Consider the following 26624-nt stretch of genomic DNA (forward strand, 5'->3'; position numbering starts at 1 on the left):
ATCTGAAGATTGATCAGTGAGCAATACTGAAAATTATCAAGTCTTGCTTTGTAGCCACAGGGATCCTAAGAATGAGAAAGACACACATGCAATTGAATTATGTTTAGATGAAAAAGCCAACACCTACACTCCAGTCCAGAGTCGCTCTGGGCTCCTTCGCTGGACCATTTGCCACAGGAAGGCTGAGGGGATGTGCAGGAGCCAGGTGCTGCAGGCCTGCCCGGGAGATTGCTTTCCTGCAGCCAGAAGAAAAAACACAAAGAAAAACCAACATCAGAAGGTAAACAGAGCTAAAAATTTCCCCTGGAGTAAAAACAACGCCTGAGTTAGTCTTCTGCATGCAAAAGCCTTCGCAAATGTATTGGAGTCTATGTCTCTAAAGTGTATGGTGTATGGTGAAGATACTGGGTGGCAAGTCTCAAAAGACAGGGAGATTGAGGGGACCATTTGGGGGGCAATGTTGCTTCAGGACCAGAAATGGAATTTCTAGATGCCCCTATTCAGGGTAGAGGGCAGAATGCAGGTCTCTCCGTTTACAGAAAAAGACCTAGGCCTTGGATGGTCACAATACTTGGACAATTTTAAAGCTGCCAGAGACTAACGGCAACAAAAGCAGACTCAGGGAGTCTTCTACTGAAATTCCTCCATTTCCCAACAAAGTGCTCTCCAAGTTGGTCACGGCTCCAAATTCAGCCTTGCTCCTCTTAAGAACATCCTCCCTCATCCTTGCAGAGGACTTCTGCAGATAGCTTGAGATTCCAAATGGGAAAAGATTGATTTGTATCTGGCAAGAAATGGCACATGCTGAAAGACCAGTATCTCACCAAGGCCCACGGAACAATAAAATCAAAATATGTTGCTTAGATTAGGTTTGTTGAATGGAACATAACAGAGTGCAGGTCAGAAAGGAGGGAATGAATCAGGAGAGGTTGAGAAAGTCAGCCCTGACCTTGGTCTTCAAAGATAAGAAATAAGAGGAGTTGTTTTAGCTTTAGGGTGAAGGGAAGGGAGGGTAGATGAGAGCCTGGTGGAGAGAGTGCAAACAGCAAGAGAAAGGAAGAAAGTGTCAAGATCTTGTGGTATCATCATTAACAATGTAGGTTAAGTTTCTGAACAGCTCCATGAAAAATGCCAGACAAGGGTCTCAAGCTGAAATATAAGTGCTGATTCACAAATCAACTAAGTGGCTTCCTGGAAAGGAGAGTTTTCCCTTTACTGGAGTGTCTACATGTGCTTTAAGAATTACTTGAACTAGGGGCGCCTGGGTGGCGCAGTCGGTTAAGCGTCCGACTTCAGCCAGGTCACGATCTCGCGGTCCGGGAGTTCGAGCCCCGCGTCAGGCTCTGGGCTGATGGCTCAGAGCCTGGAGCCTGTTTCCGATTCTGTGTCTCCCTCTCTCTCTGCCCCTCCCCCGTTCATGCTCTGTCTCTCTCCGTCCCAAAAATAAATAAACGTTGAAAAAAATATATTAAAAAAAAAAAAAAGAAAAAAAAAAAAAAAAGAATTACCTGAACTAGAATCAGGTGGGTCTTGTGACCCTGCAGCTGAGCCTTGAATAGGTCTACGGGTGAGGCCCGGGAATCTGCACTCACACATGCTGCCCATGTGTTTCCTTCTGTGAGCTCAAGTTTTCAAATTGCTCTATTGGAGTGTGGAAGGGCTTTAATCTAAAGAGGGTATGAAATGAATTTCCCTCAGGCAAGTGAAACTTAGAACTTAAGAGACTGATTCGCTGAAGACTGGAAACCTATCCCTCAACCAATGAACAAACACCAAGATTGTCTCCCCATCCTCAAGCCAATGAACTTGCTGCTCGGACTCAGGCTAGACTCCCTGCTCTTTGCACTCCTGGCCATAAAAATAGCCTACTCCAAACTGGTAAAGGACTCACCTGTAGCCTGCTACAGTTTTCATATCCTGAGTTGCAACTTCTCTCCTATTCCCAAATAAACTCAATTTCTGGTAATTCAAGCTTGCCTTGGTTTACCTCTTTATTTAGGTTGACAAGAGCAAGTACATTTGTGTAGGTGGGGGAGCACTAACTTACCCAGGCCCATTGAGGGGGGAAGCCCTAAAGAAAAGCATCAGCAACTTCATTACACACTTTACCCCCATTAGCTCTCAGCATCCTATCTCACAGGATGTGAACACTGTAGTAAGAATCTGCCATCTTGGACACTGGACCTGCAGACACATGGGGTTCCCAGGGAGCCCCGGATCCTCAGACTCCTTTACCCATCTCTCTATACAGAGGAACAAGGCTACAGATGGGGAGATGGGGAAAAGGAAGGCAGTGATGGCCCAATGTACAGTGAATCCCATAATGACGGAGCCAGTGGAGGGAAGGGAACTTGCCTGGGAAGGGGAGAGGAATAAGAGCAAAATGTAAAAGCTCTGTTGGAATCTAGAAGCAGATGATATCTCTTTTCTGTTCACTGATCTCTGCAAACTCCACCCAGAAATGGAATTTGTAGTTGACCAAGATAAACAGTAGCCTCAAAACCCAACGAAAGGCTTGGTAGAATCAACAAAAGAATCTAAGATCTTGCAGACACTGATAAATGGCCAAGTATGTCTAAGAGCTCAGCAAGTGCCTAGCCCTTTTTCCCCCTCTCTTATATTCCCACACAGGAAGTCTTAGAAATAACGTAAAGGGTTTTAGTAGTCGGAAGTCATCACATGAAGCTTGCCTATAGCCTACTTTCAGAAGCTCCGCCTGGATAGTACACAATGTAGTTGCTTTATGGAACCCCCCAAAGAGTCATTACAAGTATGTAGACCTTTAATGAAACCCTCTGATGACACAATATTCCCTTTCCTCCCTTTCATCAAGGCAAATAATTAACATCAATTTTGGCCTCTTCACTGACACCAACTTTTTTGAGTTCCCAGAGCTAATTCCAAAGATGGCACATAGGTTGGGGGTAGGGAGCGGGAGTGGCTGGGGTTCCCCCAACATCAAGCGATTCTCGGACACCAGCAGGGTGCCCAAGAATTCAACACAATTCTGACACTATCTACCCAGAGCTAGCATCAGATTCCACAGGTTCAGAGTTCAGGCCTACAGGACTGCACCCATCCCCCACTTCAGACGCCAGTCTCAAGCCCCAGGCTGTGAGGCTTCTGGCCAACCAGCTACAGATTGGAGGGTCCAATGATGTCCTCCTTAGGTTTGATTAATTTGTTAAAGTAGCTCACAGAACTGATGTGAATGCTTAAGTTACCTGTTTATTAAAGGATATGATAAAGGATAGGTATCAACATTCAGATGAAGAGATACAGAGGGTGAAGTATGGGGGAGGGGTGCAGAGCTTCAGTGTCCTCTCAAGGGGCCTCTCTCACACCTCCACACACATGCTCACCAAGCCAAAAGCTCTCTGAACCCCATCCTTTTGGGTTTTGATGGAGGCTTCATTGTATAGGCATGATTCATTAAAACATTGGCCAGTGGCAACTGATTCAACCTTTGGCCCCTCTTGCCTCCCCAGAGGACTGAAAGTTCCAACCCTCTCATCACAAGATTGGTCCTCCTGGCAAACAGCCCCCTACCCTTGAGTGGGGTACAAAGTCACCTTCGTTAACATAACAAAAAATACCTTTTTCACCCTTATCACAGGTTCCAGGAGTTGTGAGCAGAGATCCACAGATGAAGACCAAATTCATATGAGAAATATATATCTAGTCATTCAGATGGCTAGATATATATTTGTCATAAATCACAATATCTCAGCCCTTCACCCCAAAGTATTTTCCATTCCACCAAGCAATAGGAGAAGAACACTCAAGATTCTTATACTGTGCTCCTTCATGGCCCATGCATTTTTCTCCACCTGGGTTCAAGGAACTTCTGTAACATTTTTCTTTAGGACTTTTCTCTGGCTTTGAAGGAGCCGGTATGTGATCCTAAGTCACAGCTTTCGTCCCAAGAAAATGAGATCTCTGCGGAGTCAGAAATTACAAGTTCCACCTTGGATTCCTTAACACATAACCTAAATTTAAGTGTTCTAACAAAAAATAACAAACGGTGCCGATGCTCAAGGCCTTGGAAGAGCTGAAGAATTCCTAAATCTTGGGTAAATGAGAAAAATACAAGTCCTTCATCTTTACACGAACAGTCCCAGAGCTGGGATAGGAATAAAAAAGAAGAAAGGGAATAAAATTCTCCTCGCACAGTAGAAACCACAGGACAAATGAGTCTAACTCACCAGAAGTTGCAGACTGACTGACCACCAAAACCTACGTTCCTAATCAGAACAGACAGGAGGGCAAACTGCTGAAGCAACTAAATCAGGGTGCAAGGGAGGCGCGCGTCTCTTGAAGAGCAACGTGGCAGTAAGAAGACATCCAAACCTTCAACCCAACTAAGCCCTGCAGTGAAATCACAGCCAAAGTGACACTCTTCCCCAGCCTGTGAAGAGAAACAATTAAATAAGGGCTTTTGCTGGTTATCTATTCCTCACTGTGGATGCAAATTTAAGGTTGGTTTTCCGTAACATTAATAGAGGAAAACTGTGTATCTATGACACAGATAAACACTTAGTAGAAGGAAACAAGTAGGAAACATCAAAGTGGCTCCAAGTTCCTAACTGTAAATGGGCCTTACAAGAGGATATCACATAAGAAGAACAGGGAAAATATCTGTAGGTACCAAACCAGAGTAGGAAGTAACTTCTGATTGTAGCTTTCTCCATATTTCTCAACAACCACGTGAGAAAATCCTTTTCTCTAATAGCTCATGTAGGTATACACATTTTGTTCCAAAACACAAAAACAATTTCATTATTTATCAGACCTCAAATAAAATTAGTGTAAGTTATTTTTCTGTGTGGGTTCGTCCTGGTTGTAGAAAATGACATTTCAGAGGGGTAGCATTTGGGGCGTGTTGAAATGGCAGAGGTTCTATGTTACAATATGCTCCATTTTTTTTGCTACAATTTTTGTAGCAAATGTGCTACAATTTTTTATGATTAAAAAAATCAATGGGGTTTCAACCTATTCTTTCCTTCTGCCCAGAATCCTCCCAAGCCTACAGTCAGTGAAACAGTGAAATGCCAGCAATCCTTCCTATTAATTTTGCAGCAACACTTTGTTGGGATGGCAAAAGAATCTTTGAAAAGGAGAACTGCAATATTAACTATGAAATAGATACGAAAAGAAAATACTCTATAATGCAGTTTCAGGCGCACAAAGTCACAGTTAATGTCAATTACCTGCCGTGAAAGACCTCTAACATATTTAAAGTATAAAAGCCATCATACATTTTAAATAGCATTCTATTATTTCCTTTACTTCATTCAATAAGACTACAAACTCCTAAAGGACAGGGCTCAATTCATCTACTAATCTTATTACATTCTAGCCCAGGGGTAGACCCAGCATATATTCAATAAATGCTTTCTGAGTTAATGAATGAACTTGACCAAAAAGCTAAGCAAAACAGCTTGCTGATTAGATCAGGGATTGAGAAATCTGATTAGGAAGATTTGAATTATATCCCAGGCTGTGCGTTTCAGTGATCTACTTTCTGGAGAGGGCCAGAAATCCTTCAAAGCTGCTCTTGAAAGAAAAAGGCAGAAGAGGTAGAATTCAGGGTTAAGAAGCCTAAGAGACCTCAAAAAGGCTTTGTGATCAACGTAAAATAAAACCCGAATGGTATAACATTTGTAAAGGGCATAGGAGAGTGTTAATATTTTTGTAATGTATTCATTGAAAGAAACATGCAGCACAGGCTCTTCATGAAGAGAATTTTTTAAAATTTACGGGAAAACATGTAGGTGGGTATTCAGCCGGGACAGCCTCTAATTATCCATTTTGCAATTTTGTCTCAACTGGCTCTGGTTCCACTCTGATTCCAAGTTTATATGGCTCCCATATTCAATCCATCCCCATCTTGCCCACTCCCTTTCTGGGAGATTCTATGAATAGAATAGCAAGGGGCCCCCTTCCTGCTGAGCAAAGAAGCACCAGAGAATTAGGAGGTTCCCGTAGCCAGGAAGTCTCCTGAGATAAGCAATTGACACATTAGAAACTGGTGAACTCATCTCTTCGTTTTAGAAAAGGCAGCAGCTGTCTAAAAAGGTACTCTGTACCTTGGTTTAATTCCCCCAAATGCCTCAAGAGGGATCTTAATCATTGTGTATGTGTTGGTGTGCTTTTTTCCATATGCTATTTTGGCACTAACTTTGTTTATATTCAAAGCAGCCCACAGTGCTTCTTGGTTGATTTACACAAGCTGCCTGCAATGTTAAGGATAGTCCACATGATAAAAAGAAAATTGTCCCAAGCCCCACACAAACTCCAAGTATCCCACCAGAGATTTACTTAGGGGAGCAAACCTTTTGTAATTATTTGAGCCTAAATCCCAATCCATGTTACATATGAACTCAAAGTAGTTTTTGACAATTTTAATGTGCATTGAAGTTTTCAAGAACGTAATTACTATTGAAACAGAGGTTCTTTTTCATTTCCTAAGGGTTCTAAGCCATTTTAAAAAATTGCTTCTGGTATTGAATCTTCAATACAGCATGCCTGTATCACCTTATGTTTATAGCAGTTATTTTCAGGGTGATTCTCCAAGAGTGGTGTTCAACCTTTGCCTGTGGTGGAGCTTGACATCACTCTATTTAAAAGCCTTCCAGGTAGTTCTAATGAGTATCCTGGGCTGAGAAACACTGTTCTACATAAATGTGCAAGCATGTGAGTACTTCATTATGTCTGCAAATGTGACTAAGCCCTGGCATTTACACATTGAAATATATTCATTCATCCAACAACGTATTTACTGAATGTCTGTTTTATAACCAAGCACTATTCTAAATGTGTAAGATGCATGAATGAATAAAACAGACATAAATCGCTGCCTTTGTGAAGCTTATATTCTAGCAGGAAATACATTTTGCCAGGTACAGAATCATTTTACATATCTTACGTACTCCTCACAACACTGAGGGAGGTAGTTTTATTATGCCCTATTTTATCATTAAAATAAAAATGATAGTACAGAATGGTTAAGCTGTATGTCCCAAATCACACAGATAGAAAGAAGTCCCAGTGGAATTTGAATCCAGGCGTCTAGGGGTGCCTGGGTGGCTCAGTCGGTTGAGCAACTTGGCTCAGGTGGTGATTTCATGGTTTGTGGGTTCAAGCCCCGCACTGGGCTCACTGCTGACAGTGAAGAACCTGCTTTGGATCCTCTGTACCCACCACCCCCCCCCCGCCTCTGTCCCTCCCCTGCTTGCATGCACTCTCTCTCCCTCTCTCTCAAAAATAAATAAACATTAAAAAAATTATGGATCCAGGCATCTAAATCCACATTGTACATACTTAACTACGACACGGCTCATACATTTACAAAATTTTGATAGCACACACTACATAGCAAAAGAGACTTACAAGACAGCTAGGCTCTTACTATGCCAAATCTCCAATTGCCTCACTTATAAATGTCCCATCTCCACAAGAACATAAGCTTCTCCTAGAAAGAGGCCGGCCTGGGAGGATTCAAGTGTACAGATTAAGAACACACTTTACCTTACCAATCACCAGCTATGTAGTCAAATTGCTTGAACTGTCTTAGCCTTGGCATCCTTTTATGTACAATAAAAACAGTATTACCCAACTCAGGGAGTAGCTGAGATAGTTTTAAAAAGCAGTATGCAGGATGCTTGGCACATAGCAGAAAGAAAAGGAAAAATAAGATAAAAACAGAGAGGGAGGAAACCGTTAGAGACTCTTAAATACAGAGAACAAACTAAGGGTTGCTGGAGGGGAGGTTGGGGGGTGGGGGGGATGGGCTAAACGGGGGATGGGCATTAAGGAGGGCACCTGTTGGGATGAGCACTGGGTGTTATATATGTGATGAATCACTACATTCTACTCCTGAAACCAACACTACACTGTATGTTAGCTAACTTGAATTAAAAAAAAAAGCAGTGTGCAGGATGCTTGGCACATAGTAAGCACAAAAAATAGTCACTGCTATTATTATTCTCACACATACTGGCAGCCCCACAGCATCTAGCCAAAGCTAGGTAGATAGTAAATCTCTGAATAAATATGTGCTTTTTACTTGATTCCTCTCAAATATTCCAAGTTCCCCGGACACTTCTGTTCATTCAATAAACATTTAACAAGCTTCCATTATGTGTCAGGCAGTTCGAAGGGGTTATTTAAACAGAAGGTTCTTCTTCTAGTCATGGTAAATAATTCCACGTTTGCCAAAGGAATCGTTCTTCCCCCACAACTTGCCTACCTGCCCAGTGCAAAATTAAAAAGCACCACACTCTCCCCTAAGACGAATTTACCAACATATTTTTTAAATGCCATTAAAATTATTTATTTAATTATCTTCATGTAAATGAATGCAATGCCAAAAAAGGCATTTTTGTGTGTGATTGAATCTGTAAAGCACACTGGTTGCTAAATGCCCCTGAGAACCTGGGAACTCATCTATTAAACAGGATTTATTTCCCAAGCCTAATTCATCGTAACTACATTCCTAAGGCAATGCCAGCATGGACTTGTCATGAGATGTGGCAATAAACCTCATTTTTTTTTTAATAAACCTCATTTTCAAACAGGGAGAGAGATTTCTCAACTGGGATTCATCAGCAGTTAATGGCATTCTTCTGAAGGTATCAGTTGAGGGAAAAAAGTAAACCTGTGCATGGAAAAAAAGTAATCATACTGTTATGGGGTGAACCATGACCTTATTTGCAGACCTCAAGTTAAAATGAGGCCATTAGGGCGGGTCCTAATCTAATAGGACTGATGCCTTTATAAAAAGGGGAAATGTGGACACAGACACTCACACGGTGAGAAAACCATGTAAAGATGATGACAGAGACCAGGGTGATGTGTCTACAAGCCAAGGAAGACCAAGGTTGCCAGCCAACCAGCAGCAGCTCAGGGAGAGTGGTCCCAAACAGATTCTTCATCACAGACCCCGGAACGAACCAACACTGCCAGGACCTTCATCTCAGACTTGTAGTCTCCAAACTGTGTGACAATATATTTCTGGGGTATTTTTAAAGTTTATTTATTTATTTATTTTGAGAGAGAGAGAGAGAGAAAGAGAGAGAAAGCACATGCTTGATCAGGGGAGAGGTAGAGAGAGAAAGGGAGAGACAGAGAATCCTGAGCAGGCTCCACAATGTTAAGTGCAAAGCCTGACACAGGGCTCGAACCCACGAACCTTGAGATCATGACCTGAGCCGAAACCAAGAGTCAGATGCTCAACCAACTGAGACACCCAGATGCCCCTAAATTTCTGTTGTTTAAGCCACTTAATGTGTTACTTCATTACAGCAAATACACATACTTCAAATACACATACTGGCAAATACACATACTTCAAAACTAGACCCAAAGTAGCCACCGGTAAGAGATTCTCTTTACATAGGGGCCATGCCTGAGAAGGGGTACAGCTGTAGACCATTGGCAGCCAATGCTCCTAGAAGCTGGAAAGATGAGCACTTTGGTCCCGAGAAGACATGTGGGCAGCAAAACACAGCCTCCATTACACGCTTCTAATACTCATGACACACTTACAAAACGGGTAATTTTATCATGCCCATTTTGCTAATGGAAAAACCGACATTACACAGTTTGAATAACTTATATAAGCCGTATAGCTAATAAGTAATAAGGCCAAGACTGGAGCCCAGATGTCTGGCTCCAAAGACCATCACTCTGCATTCTCTCTGAAAGGGAGAGAGAGAGAAGAGAAGGATCCAGACACAGCACAAGGCCTGACTGTGCAGTGGACTGAAACGGCCAGTGAGATGTCCTGGTGTCAGCGTGGCTGAAGGACATCTTAAGAATACTGTCTGATGTGCAATTGGAAGTTGCTATACGCTGTGATGGAAATGCTTTCTTTGTCTCCTCCTCCATATTTCCCACCTGCACCTAAATCTTCAGGGAAGTCTACTCCTTGCCTTAAAGGCAGTGGAGTTTTATGAATGTGGAAATTGAAGCGGCTGAATTTTACATCTAGGTCAATGAATACAAAATAGACATTGCCTACCGGAATAGAAAGATAATCCGAAATTGAACAAATTTAGAAAAAGCATGAGCCTGAGAACAGAAATAACCTTAAGAACATAAGCCCTCTGGGAATTCACAGAAATTTCAGGCGAAAGGATTTGGATTTCCATAGGGTTCTTCCCAGTAAAACTAGCGACAGGCAAAGTTTAATGTTAGAGCCTCACTCTCCATTTCCGTCTAGCACACCATTCCCCAGCTCCTTCGATTTCCATAGCCCTGGCACGTGCGCTGCCTCAAACACAATCCTGCTTGACTGGTGGTATTACTGAACAGATCACCCAGCACAGTTTTGTCAACTGAAGGCAGTTTAGGATATGTTCCTCATAAGGGTATCTGCATTCTCAAAAGGGACTCATAAAAATGCAAAAACTTGCATGATCCAAAGGAATAGAGTCAAATGACATTCAAAGTAGTTAAAATAATTTTCCTAAGGCACAATCCAAAATATCGTAAACACAGATGAGGTATGTGTGGGTTGTCAGGGTCACAAGCAGAGACCTAACTACTTACCTTGAGGTCAGCCTGAGGCATAATGGTTAGGTTTACAGAGAGACCCAAAAACATACCTAGATGTTAAGAAGACATTGCTAACTTGTATCAGTGGGGGAAGGGTCTTGGCAGGGAAAAAAAATTCACCTCAGGTTGTTCCAGTGAAGAGACTTTAATAAAGCAAGTAGTTAAAGGTAGGATTAGGGAGCAAACCACTATCTAATCTCAAAACCTACAATAAAGCTAAAGAAACCGAGAGCCCGTGGTACAGGAGAAAAGGGATATCAAGGCACCGTGAAACCAGAGAATAGGCAAATGGTGGTCTTGGTGCAGTAAACCAGAATTAGTATAAAACTAATCCAAATCTTAGCCTTCTCTTTGGCAGACAAAAGAAGCCGAGGCACATCAATCCGTTCTGATATTTCTTATTTTTCAAATCTTTTAGTCACATTTGCAACTCTACTAAATCCTCTCTGAGATCTACTTGGCTCTCAGCTGTATCTCTGAGTGCTAAGGTAGAGAGCGAAGGCTGTATCTGAGGGTGGCAGAGTCAGGAATAGAAATTCTATCTCTTCACCCATCCCAGTTTGTTTCTATTATCATTCTATGGCTTTTGTCCATCGTATCCAGTATGGCCTACAGGTGTACATGTTCTTTTCATTTCTCATCACTCCCCAGACCTTCATGTCTCATTTGTGTACTGCAGAACTATGGTAGGAAGGAAGGAAGGAACGAATGAAAGAACGAAGGAACGAAGGAAGTGGGGTGGGGGGAAGGAAGGAGGGAGGAAGGAGGAAGGAAGGAATGAAGGAAGGAAGGAAGGAAGGAAGGAAGGAAGGAAGGAAGGAAGGAAGGAAGTGTGGGGGGAGGAAGGAAGGAAGGAAGGAAGGAAGGAAGGAAGGAAGGAAGTGTGGGGGGAGGAAGAAGGAAGGAAGGAAGGAAGGAAGGAAGGAAGGAAGGAAGGAAGGAAGGAAGGAAGTGTGGGGGGAGGAAGGAGGAAGGAAGGAAGGAAGGAAGGAAGGAAGGAAGGAAGGAAGGAAGTGTGGGGGGAGGAAGGAGGAAGGAAGGAAGGAAGGAAGGAAGAAAGGAAGGAAGGAAGGAAGGAAGGAAGTGTGGGGGGGGAAGGAAGGAAGGAAGGAAGGAAGGAAGGAAGGAAGGAAGGAAGGAAGTGTGGGGGGAGGAAGGAGGAAGGAAGGAAGGAAGGAAGGAAGGAAGGAAGGAAGGAAGGAAGGAAGGAAGGAAGTGTGGGGGGGGAAGGAAGGAGGGAGGAAGGAGGAAGGAAGGAACGAACGAAAGAACAAACGAACGAATGAAGGAAGGAACGAACGAAGGAAGGGGGGGGGAGGAAGGAGGAAGGAAGGAAGGAAGGAAGGAAGGGAAAGGAAGAAAGAAAAGAAATAATGATAAAAACTTTGAACAAGCCAAAGAGAGAAAAAAAATCCTCAATGTGATAAAGGTATGTATGAAAAATCTACACATAATATCATACATGATAGTTACAGACCAAAGACTTTCTCCCTGAGACTGAAACAGACTAAGGATGTCTGCTTGCACCACTTCTGTTCAGCATTGCACTGGAAGTCACAGCCAGTGTAGTAAGAGAGGGGGAGAAAAAGCAAAGAAAAATAAAGCATACAGACTCAGAATAAAAAAACAAAACTGTCTTCATTTTCAGATGATATTACCATGTAAAATCCTAGTAATCTACAAAAATCTACTAGAATTAATATGTGACTTTACAGTCATAGTACATGGAAGCTCTTTAAAAAGTTCAACTGTATTCCTATAATAAGCAACTACAAACTGAAAAATAAAAATTTCAAAATATCACTAACAATGGCATTTAAGAACATGAAGTATTAAGGGCTAAATTTAGTAAAACAGGTATGAGACCTTACACTAAAAGCTAGAAAACATTGCTGAGAAAAAGTAACGAAGTTGTAAATGAATAAAAGTATTGTATTTGTGTATTTAAGGACCTGATATTGTTAAGATGTCAAATTTTCACAAAATGATACATAGATACAACACAATCCCTATCACAACCCAGTTGATTTTAAAATTTTACAGAAATGAAAATGACACAAAATAGTCAAGTAATGTTGAAAAAAAAAGTTGGAGAACTTTCATTGCCCAATTTCAAGACTCACTATAAAGACAAACAGATCCAGTATATGATTATTGAAGAAAGAATTGACAGGTCAATAGAAAAAAAAAAAAAAAGGATTCCAGAAACAGATCCACACATATACAGCTTTAAAAGAGATGCTGAAACAAATCACTGGAGAAAAGAATATTCTTTTAACAAATGATGCTGGGAAAACTGGTTATTCACATTAGGGGAAAAAATTAATCTTGACCCCTAACTCACACTGTATACGAATAATGCTTCAGGAGGCATCACAGATACAAACCTAAAATCTACAACTATAAATCTTCTAGAAGAAAACAGAAGAAAATAACTTCATGCACTGGAGTAGACAATGTTTTTAGATAGGATGCAGGAAGTTCTAACCATAAAAGAAGAAACTGATAAACTGAACTTCATAAAAAATAAAAAACCCACTTATCAAAAGACGTATCAAAAGATACCACGACTCACTCTGCCACTCCCATTCCCGTGCCAGGAATTCTGAAAAGATGTTCCTTCGTAAAAGCAGTAAGAACACTAGTGAAAATTGTCAAAATTGCTTTTTTCAGAACTCTGGAAATGACCATTTGAGTGGAAGAGGTTGGCAGCAGCTGGGTCTCAGCCTTCTAATGCATCAGGTTTTGTTGTTGTTGCGTTTGCCTCCAACTCACGCAAAATTGTGATGATACTAACAAGGCTAGATTCCCCTCTTCTCCGAACCAAAGTCTCCGCTAAAAATCAAGTCAAATCAAAGTCTCTACCTGGGCCTTAAAGCATGGGCGGGATCAATCTTCCAAAATGTGCGGTAACTCGGAACTTGAGAGAACCCAGCTCGTGCTTCATTTGTGCCTGGGAGTATCCCACCAAGACATCTTTTCACCATTTCTTTCCTTCTACTAGATCGCCAGGTGGCCAAGTCCACGAGCTGAGCATATGCCCTAATGGGAGTTAAAATGTCTATGGTACCTTCTAGCAGCCACCCCTAAGTTGTGGGATTCTTCTCTTTGAGCCTTCTGCCTTTACCCTTAGGGGAAGCAACAGAGTGTGGGAAGCAAACAAACTTTCCTCACCAACACCCTATTCCAGATGGAGTGACATCTTGTCTTCCACCCTCCGTTTATATTACACTTGATTTACAAAGGTGGAGGTGAAGGCTTCGTAGAATAATTTTCTGGTCATAGGTGTGTGGCCATAGCCAATGGCAGCTCTCTAAACTTAGAATGTGGGATACTTAATACGTTTGTCCTCTTGAGCTTTGGGACTTGGCTGTAATTCCAAGATAACGGGAAAAACTCTAATCAATAAGGGTTTTTAAGGATTGAGGAGGCAGTGTATTTAGCAAACATAAAATGAGTTTCAGAATCAGACTTCCAGGCATTCAGTATTTTTATTCAATGCCTACTACATTTTAGGCTCTAAACTAATTGCTGGTTGTGCAGAAGTAAATAAAGTACACATCATCCCTCTTCTCGTTGGGCTTATGATCCTGGCGAAGAAAACGGGCAATAGATAAATAAGCAAACATACGACGTATGGCCGGTAGCTGTAACTACTGTGAAGGGTACAACACGAAGAAGTGGCAGACAATGGGAATTACGGTGAATAGGACCGGTGACCCCGAGCAGGCAACAGAAACAGGGTATAAAGTAACCTGGACTTGGGGCACCCGGGTGGCTCAGCTGGTTGAGCCTCCGACTTCAGCTCAGGTCATGATCTCACCGTTCATGAGTTCAAGCCCCGCGTCAGGCTCTGTGCTGACAGCTCGGAGCCTGGAGCTTGCTTCGGATTCTCTCTCTCTCTATCTCTCTCTCTCTCTCTCTGCCCCATCCCCACTCATGCTCTGTCTCTCTCTGTCTTAAAAATAAATAAAACATTAAAAAAATATTTAAGTAACCTGGACTGGACGCTTCACTCTCTCACTTAATAAAGACATCGTGATCTCCCTATTACTTAATGTCTCGGTTTCCTCACCTGTGAAACAGGAAGAATAATTTTTACCACACAGGGCTGTTGCGAAGATTCAGTTAAGTAAGAATAGGAAAGGCATCTTTCTCCTATTACTTTCCTGGAACACAGTAAAGGTTTTTAAAAGGCAACTGCTACCGCTAAATACAGGATTCACTAAATGTGAATCCTGGACAAAAACAAAACAAAGCAACCAGATTCAACATTTATTAGCATCGTAACTCTGAGGAAGCCATGTAACTGCTCTGAGCTTTCTTTTCCTCTACTGTAAAAGAAAAGACAGCAGCTTACAGAGCATAAGACTATAAACTACCTAATAAAATAAAAATGTTTATTTGTAAAGCTCCATGGGGTCTACAATAAAAAAAAAATCTGTCTTGAATACTGGCACTATGCGGTGGAAGAAAATAAAGACTTCCCTTGGATCTTTAACTACAAGGTAGCCTTTACCTGAGTTGGATCCTGAGTTGTCCAAAAGACTTCAATCCAAATATTTCGTATAAAATGGCTATGGTTCAGTAAATTTCCCTGAGTGCTTAAGAAGCAAATACTAATCCCCCTTCGAGAGACCAATTTGCAAACCAGGTCTTAGAGAATTCCAAATAAGTACCAAGAACATAGGAAATCTTCGTCAAAAATCTCAAACACAGGAAAATAAAAAGGACTCGATGAGTACAAGCCAGCAAAAACAACAGATTCTAGAATATTAAAACTGTCATAAATAGAGTATAAAATAATTATGTTTGATGGCTTTAAAGGAATAAATGATGGAGTTAAAATTGAAGAACAAGAGACTACAAGTAACTGTTGTTTAAGGAATAAAAATAACTTTTAATAAACAAAACAATAAAATTAAAAGAAAAGTATAAATGAGTAGACGGCATATAGAAGAAACAGAAAAGAAAAATGAGTAAACTACAATGCAGATCTAAAGAAATGACCCAAGGGGGCACCTGGGTGGCTTGCTCAGCCAGTCAAGCATCCCACTTTGGCTCAAGTCATTATCTCCCCATTCATGAGTTCAAGTCCCACATGGGGTCACTGCTGTCAGGCAGGGAGCCTGCTTTGGATCCTCTGGCTCCCTCTCTCTCTGCCTCTCCCCTACTCACGCACGTGCTCTCTCTCTCTCAAAAATAAATAGAAGAAGGAGGAGGAGGAGGAGGAGGAGGAGGAGGAGGAGGAGGAGGAGAAGGAGAAGGAGAAGGAGAAGGAGAAGGAGAAGGAGAAGGAGAAGGAGAAGGAGAAGGAGAAGGAGAAGGAGGCGAAGAAATGACTGGAATGCATAATAGAAGTAGAAAATATGAAAGGAAAGGAAAGTTAGGAAACATAGGGAACAGGGAGAAACTAAATCTAACACATGTCTGTTAGAGTTTCAGAAAGAGAAAAGGAAGAACTGAGTAGAGGCAATATTTGAAGACATATTAGGAAGCCATTAAAAGCACCCCAATAAAAGGAGAGCTCTGTTCACGTGCTGGAAGACAATATTGTAAAGATGTTAGTTCTCCATTGAATGATCTATGGATTCATAAAATTCCAATCAAAATTCCTATAGGCTTTTGGAAGAACTTAACAGGTTAACTGCATGACGTACATAGAAGAACAAAGAACCAAAGTAGCCAAGACTCCTGGAGAACCAAAAGAAGCAAGTAGGGCTTGCAATAACAGATATCAAGACTTGTTACAAAGTGCTAACAATTAATACACTGTGGTATTGAGACAGTAATAGACAAACTGACCGATGGGGGGGTATAAAAAAAAAGGAAACAAACCAAAAAATATATGAAAACTTGACTTATGACAGAACTGGCACTGAAGAATAGCGAGGAAAGATATATTTTTCAATAAATGGTCCCAGAAAAATAGATTATCCTTATAGAAAAAAATGAAACTGAGCCTACCTCAAGTGATACATAAAAACTGATCCAAGGGAGATGAAATATGGTAAAGTGAAATTAAAACCTATGTAACTTTTAGAAGAGAATACAAGAAAGTGTCTTTTTTTATAAAAATGGAAGCATTTAATTAATAAACACACACAAAATGCAGATATCCTAAAAGGAAGGAGTTAGAAATTCAATTAAGTTAAGTAATTCTGTTTATCAAAACATTATGAAGAAAGTAAAAAGACAAGGCACAAAATAGAAAAAGTTATTTTCAACAATTACAACTGACAAAGAATTAGTAGAAATCAATAAGCAAAAGAAAAAGAATCCCCCTCCCAAAAAATGGACCAAAGATTTTAACAATGGGGAAACCCACATAGAAAAAGGGGGGGGGGGAACACGATCAAATTCATTAGTAGTCAGAGAAATGGAAATTTGCCTCCTCTCCACCCCATTTCTCTCTCTACTACAAAACTGACAGCCTGGCAAAAATTAAAAAGTGTGACAATATTAGCTCTTGGAATGATGGGGAACTTACATACTGTTAGAAGGAGAACAACAAGGCACAATCACTTTAGAAAACAAACTGGTGTTACATGGGAGTGCGAAAAGTGCACAAAGCAAAAGAATTACCAGTCACGCTCCAAGTTACAGATAGTAGGTATCTCTGGCACACATGGATGTCAAAAGCATCATATCTGCACTGCTTATCATAGAAAAATATGGAAACTGCCCAAATGTCCGATGAAAGCAGAATGGATAAATACATTATAGTCGTGCAATAAAATGATACTCTGTAGCAATGAAAACAAATGAACTTCAGGTGAAACTCCAGAACAGTGGTGATTGAGAAACGCCAATTACAGAATACCATAGTTGTATTTCATGTACGTGACATTTAAAAAATGCAAACAGAGCTACAGTATGTTTTCTTATGTATATGTGTGTATGTGTGTATTTAGTTCTATACAATTTTATCACACGCATAGGTCCACACACTCAGCAACAGATATAGAACAGTTCAATCACCATGAAGATGCCTTCATGTTGTCCTGTTACAAACACATTCACCTCCCTTCATCCTACTCCAGGCTTAACCCCTGACGACCACTAATCTGCTCTCCATCTCTAAAATTTCATTGTTGCAAGAATGTTATATAAATGGAGCCATACAGTATGCAATCTTTTGGTAATGGCTTTACTCATTTGGCAGAATTCCTTTGAGATCCATCCAAGTTACTGCGTATCAACAATTTGATCCCTGGTACTGTTTTGTAGCATCCCATGGGACAGATGTCTCTCAGTTTATTTAACCATTCACCCTCTGATGGACATTTGGGTAATTTCTGGTTGGAGATTATTACAAATAAAGCTGCTATTAACATTTCTGTACAGGTTTTTGTGTGAACATAAATTCATTTCCCTGGGATAAACGCTCGAGAATGAAATTACTAAACTGTATGGTAATTGCATGTTTACTTTTATAAAAAACTGGCAAACTGTTTTTCAGGATGGCTGAGACATTATACATTACCGCCAGCAATGTGTGAGAGATCCAGTTTCTCGGCATCAGTGCCAGAATTTGGTGTTACTGCTAATGTTTTATTTTAACTGTTCTAATAGGTGTGTAGTGATTGTGATATTGTGGTTTTAACTTGCATTTCCCGAATGTCTAACGATATTGAACATCTTTCCATTTTCATATTTGCCACCTATATGCCCTCTTCAGTAAAATACATGTCCGTGTCTTTTCTCTGTCTTCCAACTGGATTCTTTGTTTTCTTATTGTTGAACTTTAAACACTCTTTATATATTCAGGATACAAATTCTTTATCATTGATTTATTGTATATTTTAATGTCAAAAACACACCATCTTGATGACTGCAACTTTAGAATTCCTGAAATCAAATAATGTTAGTCCTCCAAATTTGTTAATCTTTTGCTGAGTTATTTTGACTACTGTATATATTTTAGTGTTCTACAGAAATTCTAGAATCAGCTTGTCAACTTACACACACACACACACACACACACACACACACACACACTAGCCTGCTAGGATTTTGATTGGGATTGTATTGAATCTATGTTAAATCTGTATTTCTGAAGTATGGTATCTTTTTTTTTTAATTTTGTATATGTTTATTGATTTTTGAGAGAGAGAGTGAGAGCAGGACAGGGACAGAGAGAGAGGGAGACACAGATCCAAAGCAGTCTTCAGGCTCTGAGCTGTCAGCACAGAGCTTGATGTGGCACTCGAATTCACAAACTATGAGATCATGACCTGAGCCAAAAACAGATGGCCAACTGACTGAGCCACCCAGACACCCCTGAAGTATGGTATCTTAACAATATTGAGTCGCCTGACCCATGTACAAGGTGTATATATATATATATATATATATATATATATATATACACACTTCCATTTATTTAGATCTTCTTTAACTTATAGCAGTATCTCATAGTTTTCAGTATGTAGCTCTTCCACATTTTTGTCATATTTATTTCTAAGTACTTTATATTTTTCATGCTACTGTAAATGTTACTGACCTTTTATATATCAACTTGTAGTTGTTCATTGCTAGCATACAGAAATACAATTGATGTTCATACATTGCTTTGTATACTGCAACCGTGATCAACTCACTTATTAGTTCTAGTAGCCTATTTGGAGATGCCACAAGATTTTCCACAAGGATAATTACATCATCTGTGAATAACTATGGTTGCTTTCTTGCTTTCATTTTGGTTAGTTCTTGCTTTTCAATCTGGACATCTTTTATTTCTATTTCTTGGCTGACTGCAAGAAATTCTTGAGAGGTGGCATGACATAGAGGTTAAGAGAACACATTCCACAGGGTTGGAATTCTGGTTACCACACTTGCTAACTATATGACTGGACAGTTACTTAACCTCTATATACTTCCATTTCCTCATATGTAAAATGGGGATACTGGTCTACCTACCTATCAGGATTGTTACAGGGTTAAGTAAGAATAGGGCACTTAGGAGTGTCTGGAACACACAAAACACTATATATCAAGGTTTTACACTGCCATCATCATGTAAGTTATAAATATGTGGTGAAAAAAATAATGAAAAACAAGGGAATAAGGAAAAATTTCAGGCCAGTTAGAGGAGGCTAAGAGATGGACTAACGAAGATATCTATGTGGACTTCAGAGGTCATGGTAGCACCCTGTGTTATTAAAATGGATAATGAATATTCAAATATTTATTGGTTATTATTCCCCATAACTTACATTTTATACATATTTTGTTATATTTTATGTCCTCTCTCTTCAATAAGAAGCATTTTTAAACAATTTTTTGATGTTTATTTTTGAGAGAGAGACAGAGCATGAGCAGGGGAAGAGCAAAGAGAGAGGGAGACACAGAATAGGAAGTAGGCTGCAGGCTGCAGGCTCCAGGCTCCGAGCTGTCAGCACAGAGCCCGATGCAGGGCTCGAACTCAAGAACCATGAGATCAAGACCTGAGCTGAAGGTGGACGCTTAATCAGGCACCCCAATAAAAAAGCATTTTTAAGCCTTATAAAATTAGAAGCAGAAAAGGGACAGGAGAGTCCTTATACAGTCAGATTACTACTGTCCACTCGAAGTTGCCACCCTAGAAAATATGCACAAAATTCCCCTCAATAACACATAGTATTTTCCAGAGATTCTCATATCTTGTTCGCAAGTTTAGAGATTCCTCTTTTTTTGGAAATGTCTTCTGAACCTGCAGCCGTTCTTCTGAACATTCTCACTGGTGACAGTCCTTATCCTTTGAGGATAGATTTTATTTTCGTCAAACACCAACAAGTTACTTGAAATCAAATGTGATGGATGAGATGGGAGATTTAGTTCTATAATAGGTAAGTGAGGTGACAATGTGCTTCATAAAACAGCTTCTCAAAGTAATTCCAAAGAATAATAGACTTTTGGGGCAAACCAAGTAATCTAATCCAACTTTCCTCCCAACTCAGAAACTAGTTGTACCAAGAATCCTGACAAATGATCACCAAGCTTCAGTTTGGAACTTCCAAGCAGCGCAAACTACAACAAAATACCCTAGGACACCAGTGGTAATGAGTGTGAATATTTACCAATCAATCTAATTGCCACATTTTCTAAATGTATAATCTTTTGTTATATTTTGTGGGTTACTGTTGGTCCATTATTCCAGTTTATAGTTATCTAAATCTGATTTCCATCATCTTTTGCATTGACTCTAGTTCCCAGAGGAAAAAAAGTGCAAGGCAATAAGTTGATAAGCATGCCTGTATGATTCACCGAACTCATCAATGAAAGAAGCAACCAGGACATGACCAAGTAAAGAAGTCCTCCTCAAACAGAAACCTGCTTCCAGCTTGGAATTAACTAATAATATTCATGGGGATGGTTTCCATCTTGTCCATAGGGAAATCAGGAAGAACTATCAGATGCACTGCTAAAATCTAGATATAATTTATCTATGGAATTTCCCAAAGCTATCACTATAGTAACCTTGTCCAATAAATGAAATGAGGCCAACCTCATATATTTCTTTTAGGGAACTCATGCCTAGTTCATTGTGATTTTTCCTTTCTAAGTCTACATAAAACATTCATATAAGGACTCTTAGAGGAATTTTGTAGAGGTTGCTGTTAATCTTATTAAGTTATAAATTCACCTCCCCAATTTTGACAATAAGAATATTTTCCTATCACCAGTCTTCCAGAAACTCTACCATTTTCAGTATTTCTCAGACATTATTGGTCCATGGTCCTATGATCAAATTTTCAAGATCTCTATCTATCTGTGTATAATTTACTTGAATGTGGAAAGCTTACCTCTTCAAAAAAATAGATTTTGAAATACATTCTTTTTGATCTTGGATTTTTCATATTATCAATATTTATTCCTCTCTTCCAGTTTTAAGATAATTCTCCCTAAAGGAATTATCTGAAGCAATACTGGACAAAATTTCATGTCCATTATAGATATAAAATACTAATATTACTTTCCTTAGAATTTAGGATTCTTTCTGATGCAGCCACTCTGGAAAACAGTGTGGAGGTTCCTCAAAAAATTCAAAATAGACCTACCTTATGAACCAGCAATAGCACTGCTAGGAATTTACCCAAGGGATATAGGAGTACTGATACATAGGGGCACTTGTACCCCAATGTTTATAACAGCACTCTCAACAATAGCCAAATTATGGAAAGAGCCTAAATGTCCATCAACTGATGAATGGATAAAGAAATTGTGGTTTATATACACAATGGAGTACTACATGGCAATGAGAAAGAATGAAATATGGCCCTTTGTAGCAACATGGATGGAACTGGAGAGTGTGATGCTAAGCGAAATAAGCCATACAGAGAAAGACAGATACCATACGGTTTCACTCTTATGTGGATCCTGAGAAACTTAACAGAAACCCATGGGGGAGGGGAAGGAAAAAAAAAAAAAAGAGGTTAGAGTGGAAGAGAGCCAAAGCATAAGAGACTGTTAAAAACCAAGAACAAACTGAGGGTTGATGGGGGGTGGGAGGGAGGGGAGGGTGGGTGATGGGTATTGAGGAGGGCACCTTTTGGGATGAGCACTGGGTGTTGTATGGAATCCAATTTGACAATAAACTTCATATGTTGAAAAAAATAAATGAAAAAAATAAATTTAAAAAATTAAAAAAAAAAGAATTTAGGAATCTTTCAAGGGTACTGAGTGTTAAAAATATCCAACACAAATGTCAATACTACCCAAAGCAATCTACACACTCAAAGCAATCCCAATCAAAATTGCACCAGCATTCTTCTCGGAGCTAGAACAAACAATCCTAAAATTTGCGTGGAACCACAAAAGGTTCCAAATAGCCAAAGTAATATTGAAGAAGAAGACCAAAGCGGTAGGCATCACAATCCCAGACTTTAGCCTCTACTACAAAGCTGTAATCATCAAGACAGCATGGTATTGGCACAAAAACAGACACACATACCAATGGAATAGAATAGAGACCCCAAAACTGGACCCACAAAAGTATGGCCAACTAATCTTTCACAAAGCAGGAAAGAAAATCCAAAGGAAAAAAGTCTGTTTAACAAATGGTGCTGGGAGAACTGGACAGCAACATGCAGAGGAATGAAACTAGATCACTTTCTTACACCATTCACAAAAATAAACTAAAAATGGATAAAGGACCTGAATGTGAGACAGGAAACCATCAAAACCCTAGAGGAGAAAGCAGGAAAAAACCTCTCTGACCTCAGCCGCAGCAATTTCTTACTTGACACATCTCCAAAGGCAAGGGAATTAAAAGCCAAAATGAACTATTGGGACCTCATGAAGAGAAAAAGTTTCTGCACTGCAAAGGAAACAATCAACAAAACTAAAAGGCAACCGATGGAATGGGAAAAGATATTTGCAAATGACATATCGGACAAATTCCCACTGTTATAGTATTTGAAGGTGGGGCCTTTGAGAGGTTTAGATAAGGTCCAACGATGGCATTAATGTCCTTATAAAAAATGAATCAAGGAGCACCCTGACCTTGGACTTCCCAACCTCCAGAACAATGAGAAATAAATTTCTGTAATTTAAGCCACCCAGTCTCTGGTATTTTTTTATGCAGCATGAGCTAAGACACACCCTACCCATAGCAATAAGATATCTTGTTGAAATGAACTGCTATATGTAAAATTACTTCCCTGCTGAAAAACAAAGTAACTCTGACATTAAATCCACATTCTCAACCCAGACTTTGAGTTTCCCTGCCCACTGTATCCCTGCATCCATTCATGCAAGGGTCTACCTTGCTAATTCACGTATTTAGTTCTTCCATCAGCTGAAGTAAATCACTCGTTTCCATACCTTCACAAATACTAATTTTGCCACCTGAAATGGCCTTACCCTTACCTTCTTGCTGTTCATATTGTTATCTTCCATTTCTCCTTCCTACAGAAAACAAAAATTAAAATAACCACCATAAAAACTACTAAGAATAAGCCTCTGTGGTTTCCTATAATAAAATCACCCCTGTCTGGTTACTGCTATGCCCCTTTCCATATCTTCTTTCTTGGTAGAAACGAGGACATTTAAAACTAAATTTTAGGGGTGCCTGGGTGGCTCAGCTGGTTAAGCATCCGACTTTGGCTCAGGTCATGACCTCACAGTTTGTGGGTTCAAGCCCCGTGTCGGGATCTATGCTGACAACTCAGCATAGATCTCTCTCCCTCCCTCAAAAATAAATAAACATTTTAAAAATTATTTAATAAAAATAAATAAATAAAAACCAAATTTTAGATCAGTGGTTTGGTTTTAAAGATTCTAATTTAAATGGTGTGGGTAGGACCTGGTATTTGAAAAACCTCCCTGTGGGGATCTAATATGCAGCCAGGGATAAAAGTCACTGTGGGATCAATGCTCCTCAGTCCAGCTGTGCACAGTCTCTAGTCAAGCTTCAGAAACATGCTCTTAATTAGGGGTCATCCATAGACCTACCAGATTAGAAGTTCTGAGGCCTAGGCATTTGTATTATTAAACAGTTCTTACCAGGCCTAAATTGAGAACCCTAGTCCCAAACAGTATGCTAGTCTCATGACGAAGAAGGGTGGAAGGCTATGAGGTCCACTCACCTCTTCCCTCTCATTCTGAAAGTCCAGAAATAATGCCCTTTTAACATCTTCCAAAACATGTGGGTATTACATGGTGCCCTATCGGGTCTTTTTTTTTTTTTTTAATTTTTTAATGTTTATTTATTTTTGAGACAGAGCAGGAGCAGGGAAGGGACAGAGAGGGAGGGAGACACAATCTGAAGCAGGCTCCAGACTCTGAGCTGTCAGCACAGAGCCTGACATGGGGCTCAAACCCACAAACCGTGAGATCGTGACCTGATCCAAAGTCAGAGGCTCAACTGACCAAGCCACCCAGGCACCCCCCGCCAATCAAGTCATTATAAAGGCCAGTGAGGGGTGCCTGAGTGGCTCAACTGCTTAAGAGTCCAACTTCAGCTCAGGTCATGATCTTACAGATAGTGGGTTTGAGCCCAGTGTCAGGTTCTGTGCTGACGGCTCAGAGCTTGGAGCCTGCTTCGGATTCGGTGTCTCCCTCTCTCTCTGCACACCGCCCCCCCCCCCCCACTCACACTCTCTTTCCCTCTCTCTCAAAAAAAAATAAATAAATAAACATTAAAAAAATTTTAAAGGCCCAACTTCATTTAAAGTGGCACTGTGACATATGCTCAACAGAATAAGCAAGTGTGGGCGCATGCAAAAGCGCCCTGTTTTGTGCAAAAGAAAAAGAGGAGTAGGGGCGCCTGGGCAGCTCAGTCAGTTAAGCATCCAACTCTTGATTTTGATCTGGGCTCAGGTCATGATCTCACATTTCATGAGTCTGAACCCAGAGTTGGGCTCTGCACTGACAGCATGGAGCCTGCTTGGGGATTCTCTGTCTGTCTCTCTCTCTCTCTCTCTCTCTCTCTCTCTCTCTGTCTGTGTCTCTCTGTGTCTCTCTTTCTCTCTCTCTCAAAATAAATAAACTTAAAAAAAATAATACAAAAAGAAGAAGAGTAGGCAGAGCAACTAGGAAAAACATGCATTACCCAGAAACACTGCATACTCTCTGAAGACGAACCGCATAACTATGACACAATCCCTAAGCTGTTACATCAGTGGTATGGCTAGTCTTCAAGGACCACAGAAGAGGGAGTGAAATCTGCCGGGAAAGGTTCAGGGATGAGATGGCATTTGAGCTCAGCCTGAGAAGAATTTCACCAGATGAAGAATCAGGTTCAAACTTTGCTATGAAGTGGCGAAAGCACAGCAAAGGCCCAGAGCTGTGACCACGAATGTCTTGGGCTGGTACAAAGAGTCACTGTGGGGACTCGTAGGGAACGTGAAGGAAAGAAACAGAGCATAAAGCTGCATTGAATGGCTGAGGGCAAGAGAGTGAAGCCTTGAATGGCCTACTAGGGAGGTCACAGACAATGGGAATCACCAAATAAGAGAACCCATTCTCATTCGGGTCCGCCAAATCTTTCTTATTAATAGAACTTCAATGGAACCGAAATAGGATGTTCAATGTTATAGCTTCCTGGGGATCACGGAACATTCTTACAACTGTCTTAGTATAAATTTGCAACATCTTCAGACAATGTGAACATTCATGAAAAGGTTCGTTGTCAGAATAAAAGCTGCAAGAAAGGACTTTAAATGACTGTAAAATTTCCTAAGTGAAGCTCGCACACTGTTCAAGCTCATGATCGATTCCCACAGGTATCCCCAACTGCTCTCACATTCCGATGCTGTAATAGCCTGCCACTCACTTCTGCTTCACACCAGTAACCCAAAGACAGCTGGATCCAGAACAGGTTAACTCAAATGTAAAGCACAAGACGCTAGTGGAGGCAAACTCAGCAGGGAGGTAATTAAAAATGAAATCACTACTCTCTTAATGGTCTTTAAAAGCAAATGATAATGTAGACTCTTGAATACATACAGCATGTGTTGGAAAACTGAAGGCGACACTGAGAGTGAACATTTGATCACTGACCGAGAAAGATTCTCTCCTCCAGTCCCAAACTTCATCCCCGCCCCCTGCAAAAAGGCTCTGCACAAACTCCCAAAGGTCGAGTGGATGCCTCCCTAATCTTTCCCTCCTCAACTCTGAACATGCTTCAGCACCATTACTGACCTACTCCTTTGCCTCTCCTTCTGAAAAAGCAAAGCAGAAAAAACAAAAACAAAAACAAACAACCAGCTCTATCTCCCAGCTTAAGCAAAATTTTCCACTAATGTTTTTATTCCATTTCTGCCTGCCTCTTGCAGAAAATTATGTCAACACCCTTTACTCACTGCTAACTTGAGTCTCTCCTTCAAGACCGGCTCTTATCTCTTCTTGTGGAGCTCGTGCTATCCCACGTAGACTATAAGATCAATTCACTTTTTCTAACCTTTCTTATTAGATTATAGAATCCTTGGGGACAGGGTCTTGTCTCATTCGGGGAAATGAAGTGAGAAGCAAATACTAGGTGGCCAACATTTGTGAATGCGATTGGAAGTACAGGAAGAAATTCGCCTTGTACACAGAGAAATTCCAACAGGGATGCCTTCTTCGATGTGGTGGTTTAG

The 26624-nt window shown here is 40.4% G+C and overlaps 1 protein-coding gene across 8 annotated transcripts in view; it reads right to left on the reverse strand.

Annotated features, from left to right (window-relative positions):
• DGKI (diacylglycerol kinase iota) overlaps nt 1–26624 on the reverse strand; it is a 439032-nt gene that overhangs the window by 287807 nt on the left and 124601 nt on the right. For 7 of the 8 annotated variants that reach the window (XM_023250599.2, XM_023250596.2, XM_023250595.2 and 4 more), the window contains exon 2: nt 128–236. The exons of the other annotated variant lie outside the window; for it this stretch is intronic. In XM_023250599.2, coding sequence (XP_023106367.2) covers nt 128–236 — 109 coding nt within the window. The remainder of the gene's footprint in view (nt 1–127; nt 237–26624) is intronic. 8 annotated transcript variants of the gene reach the window in all.

Source organism: Felis catus, chromosome A2 (genome assembly GCF_018350175.1).
Source record: "Felis catus isolate Fca126 chromosome A2, F.catus_Fca126_mat1.0, whole genome shotgun sequence".
NCBI classification, from domain to species: Eukaryota; Metazoa; Chordata; class Mammalia; order Carnivora; family Felidae; genus Felis; species Felis catus.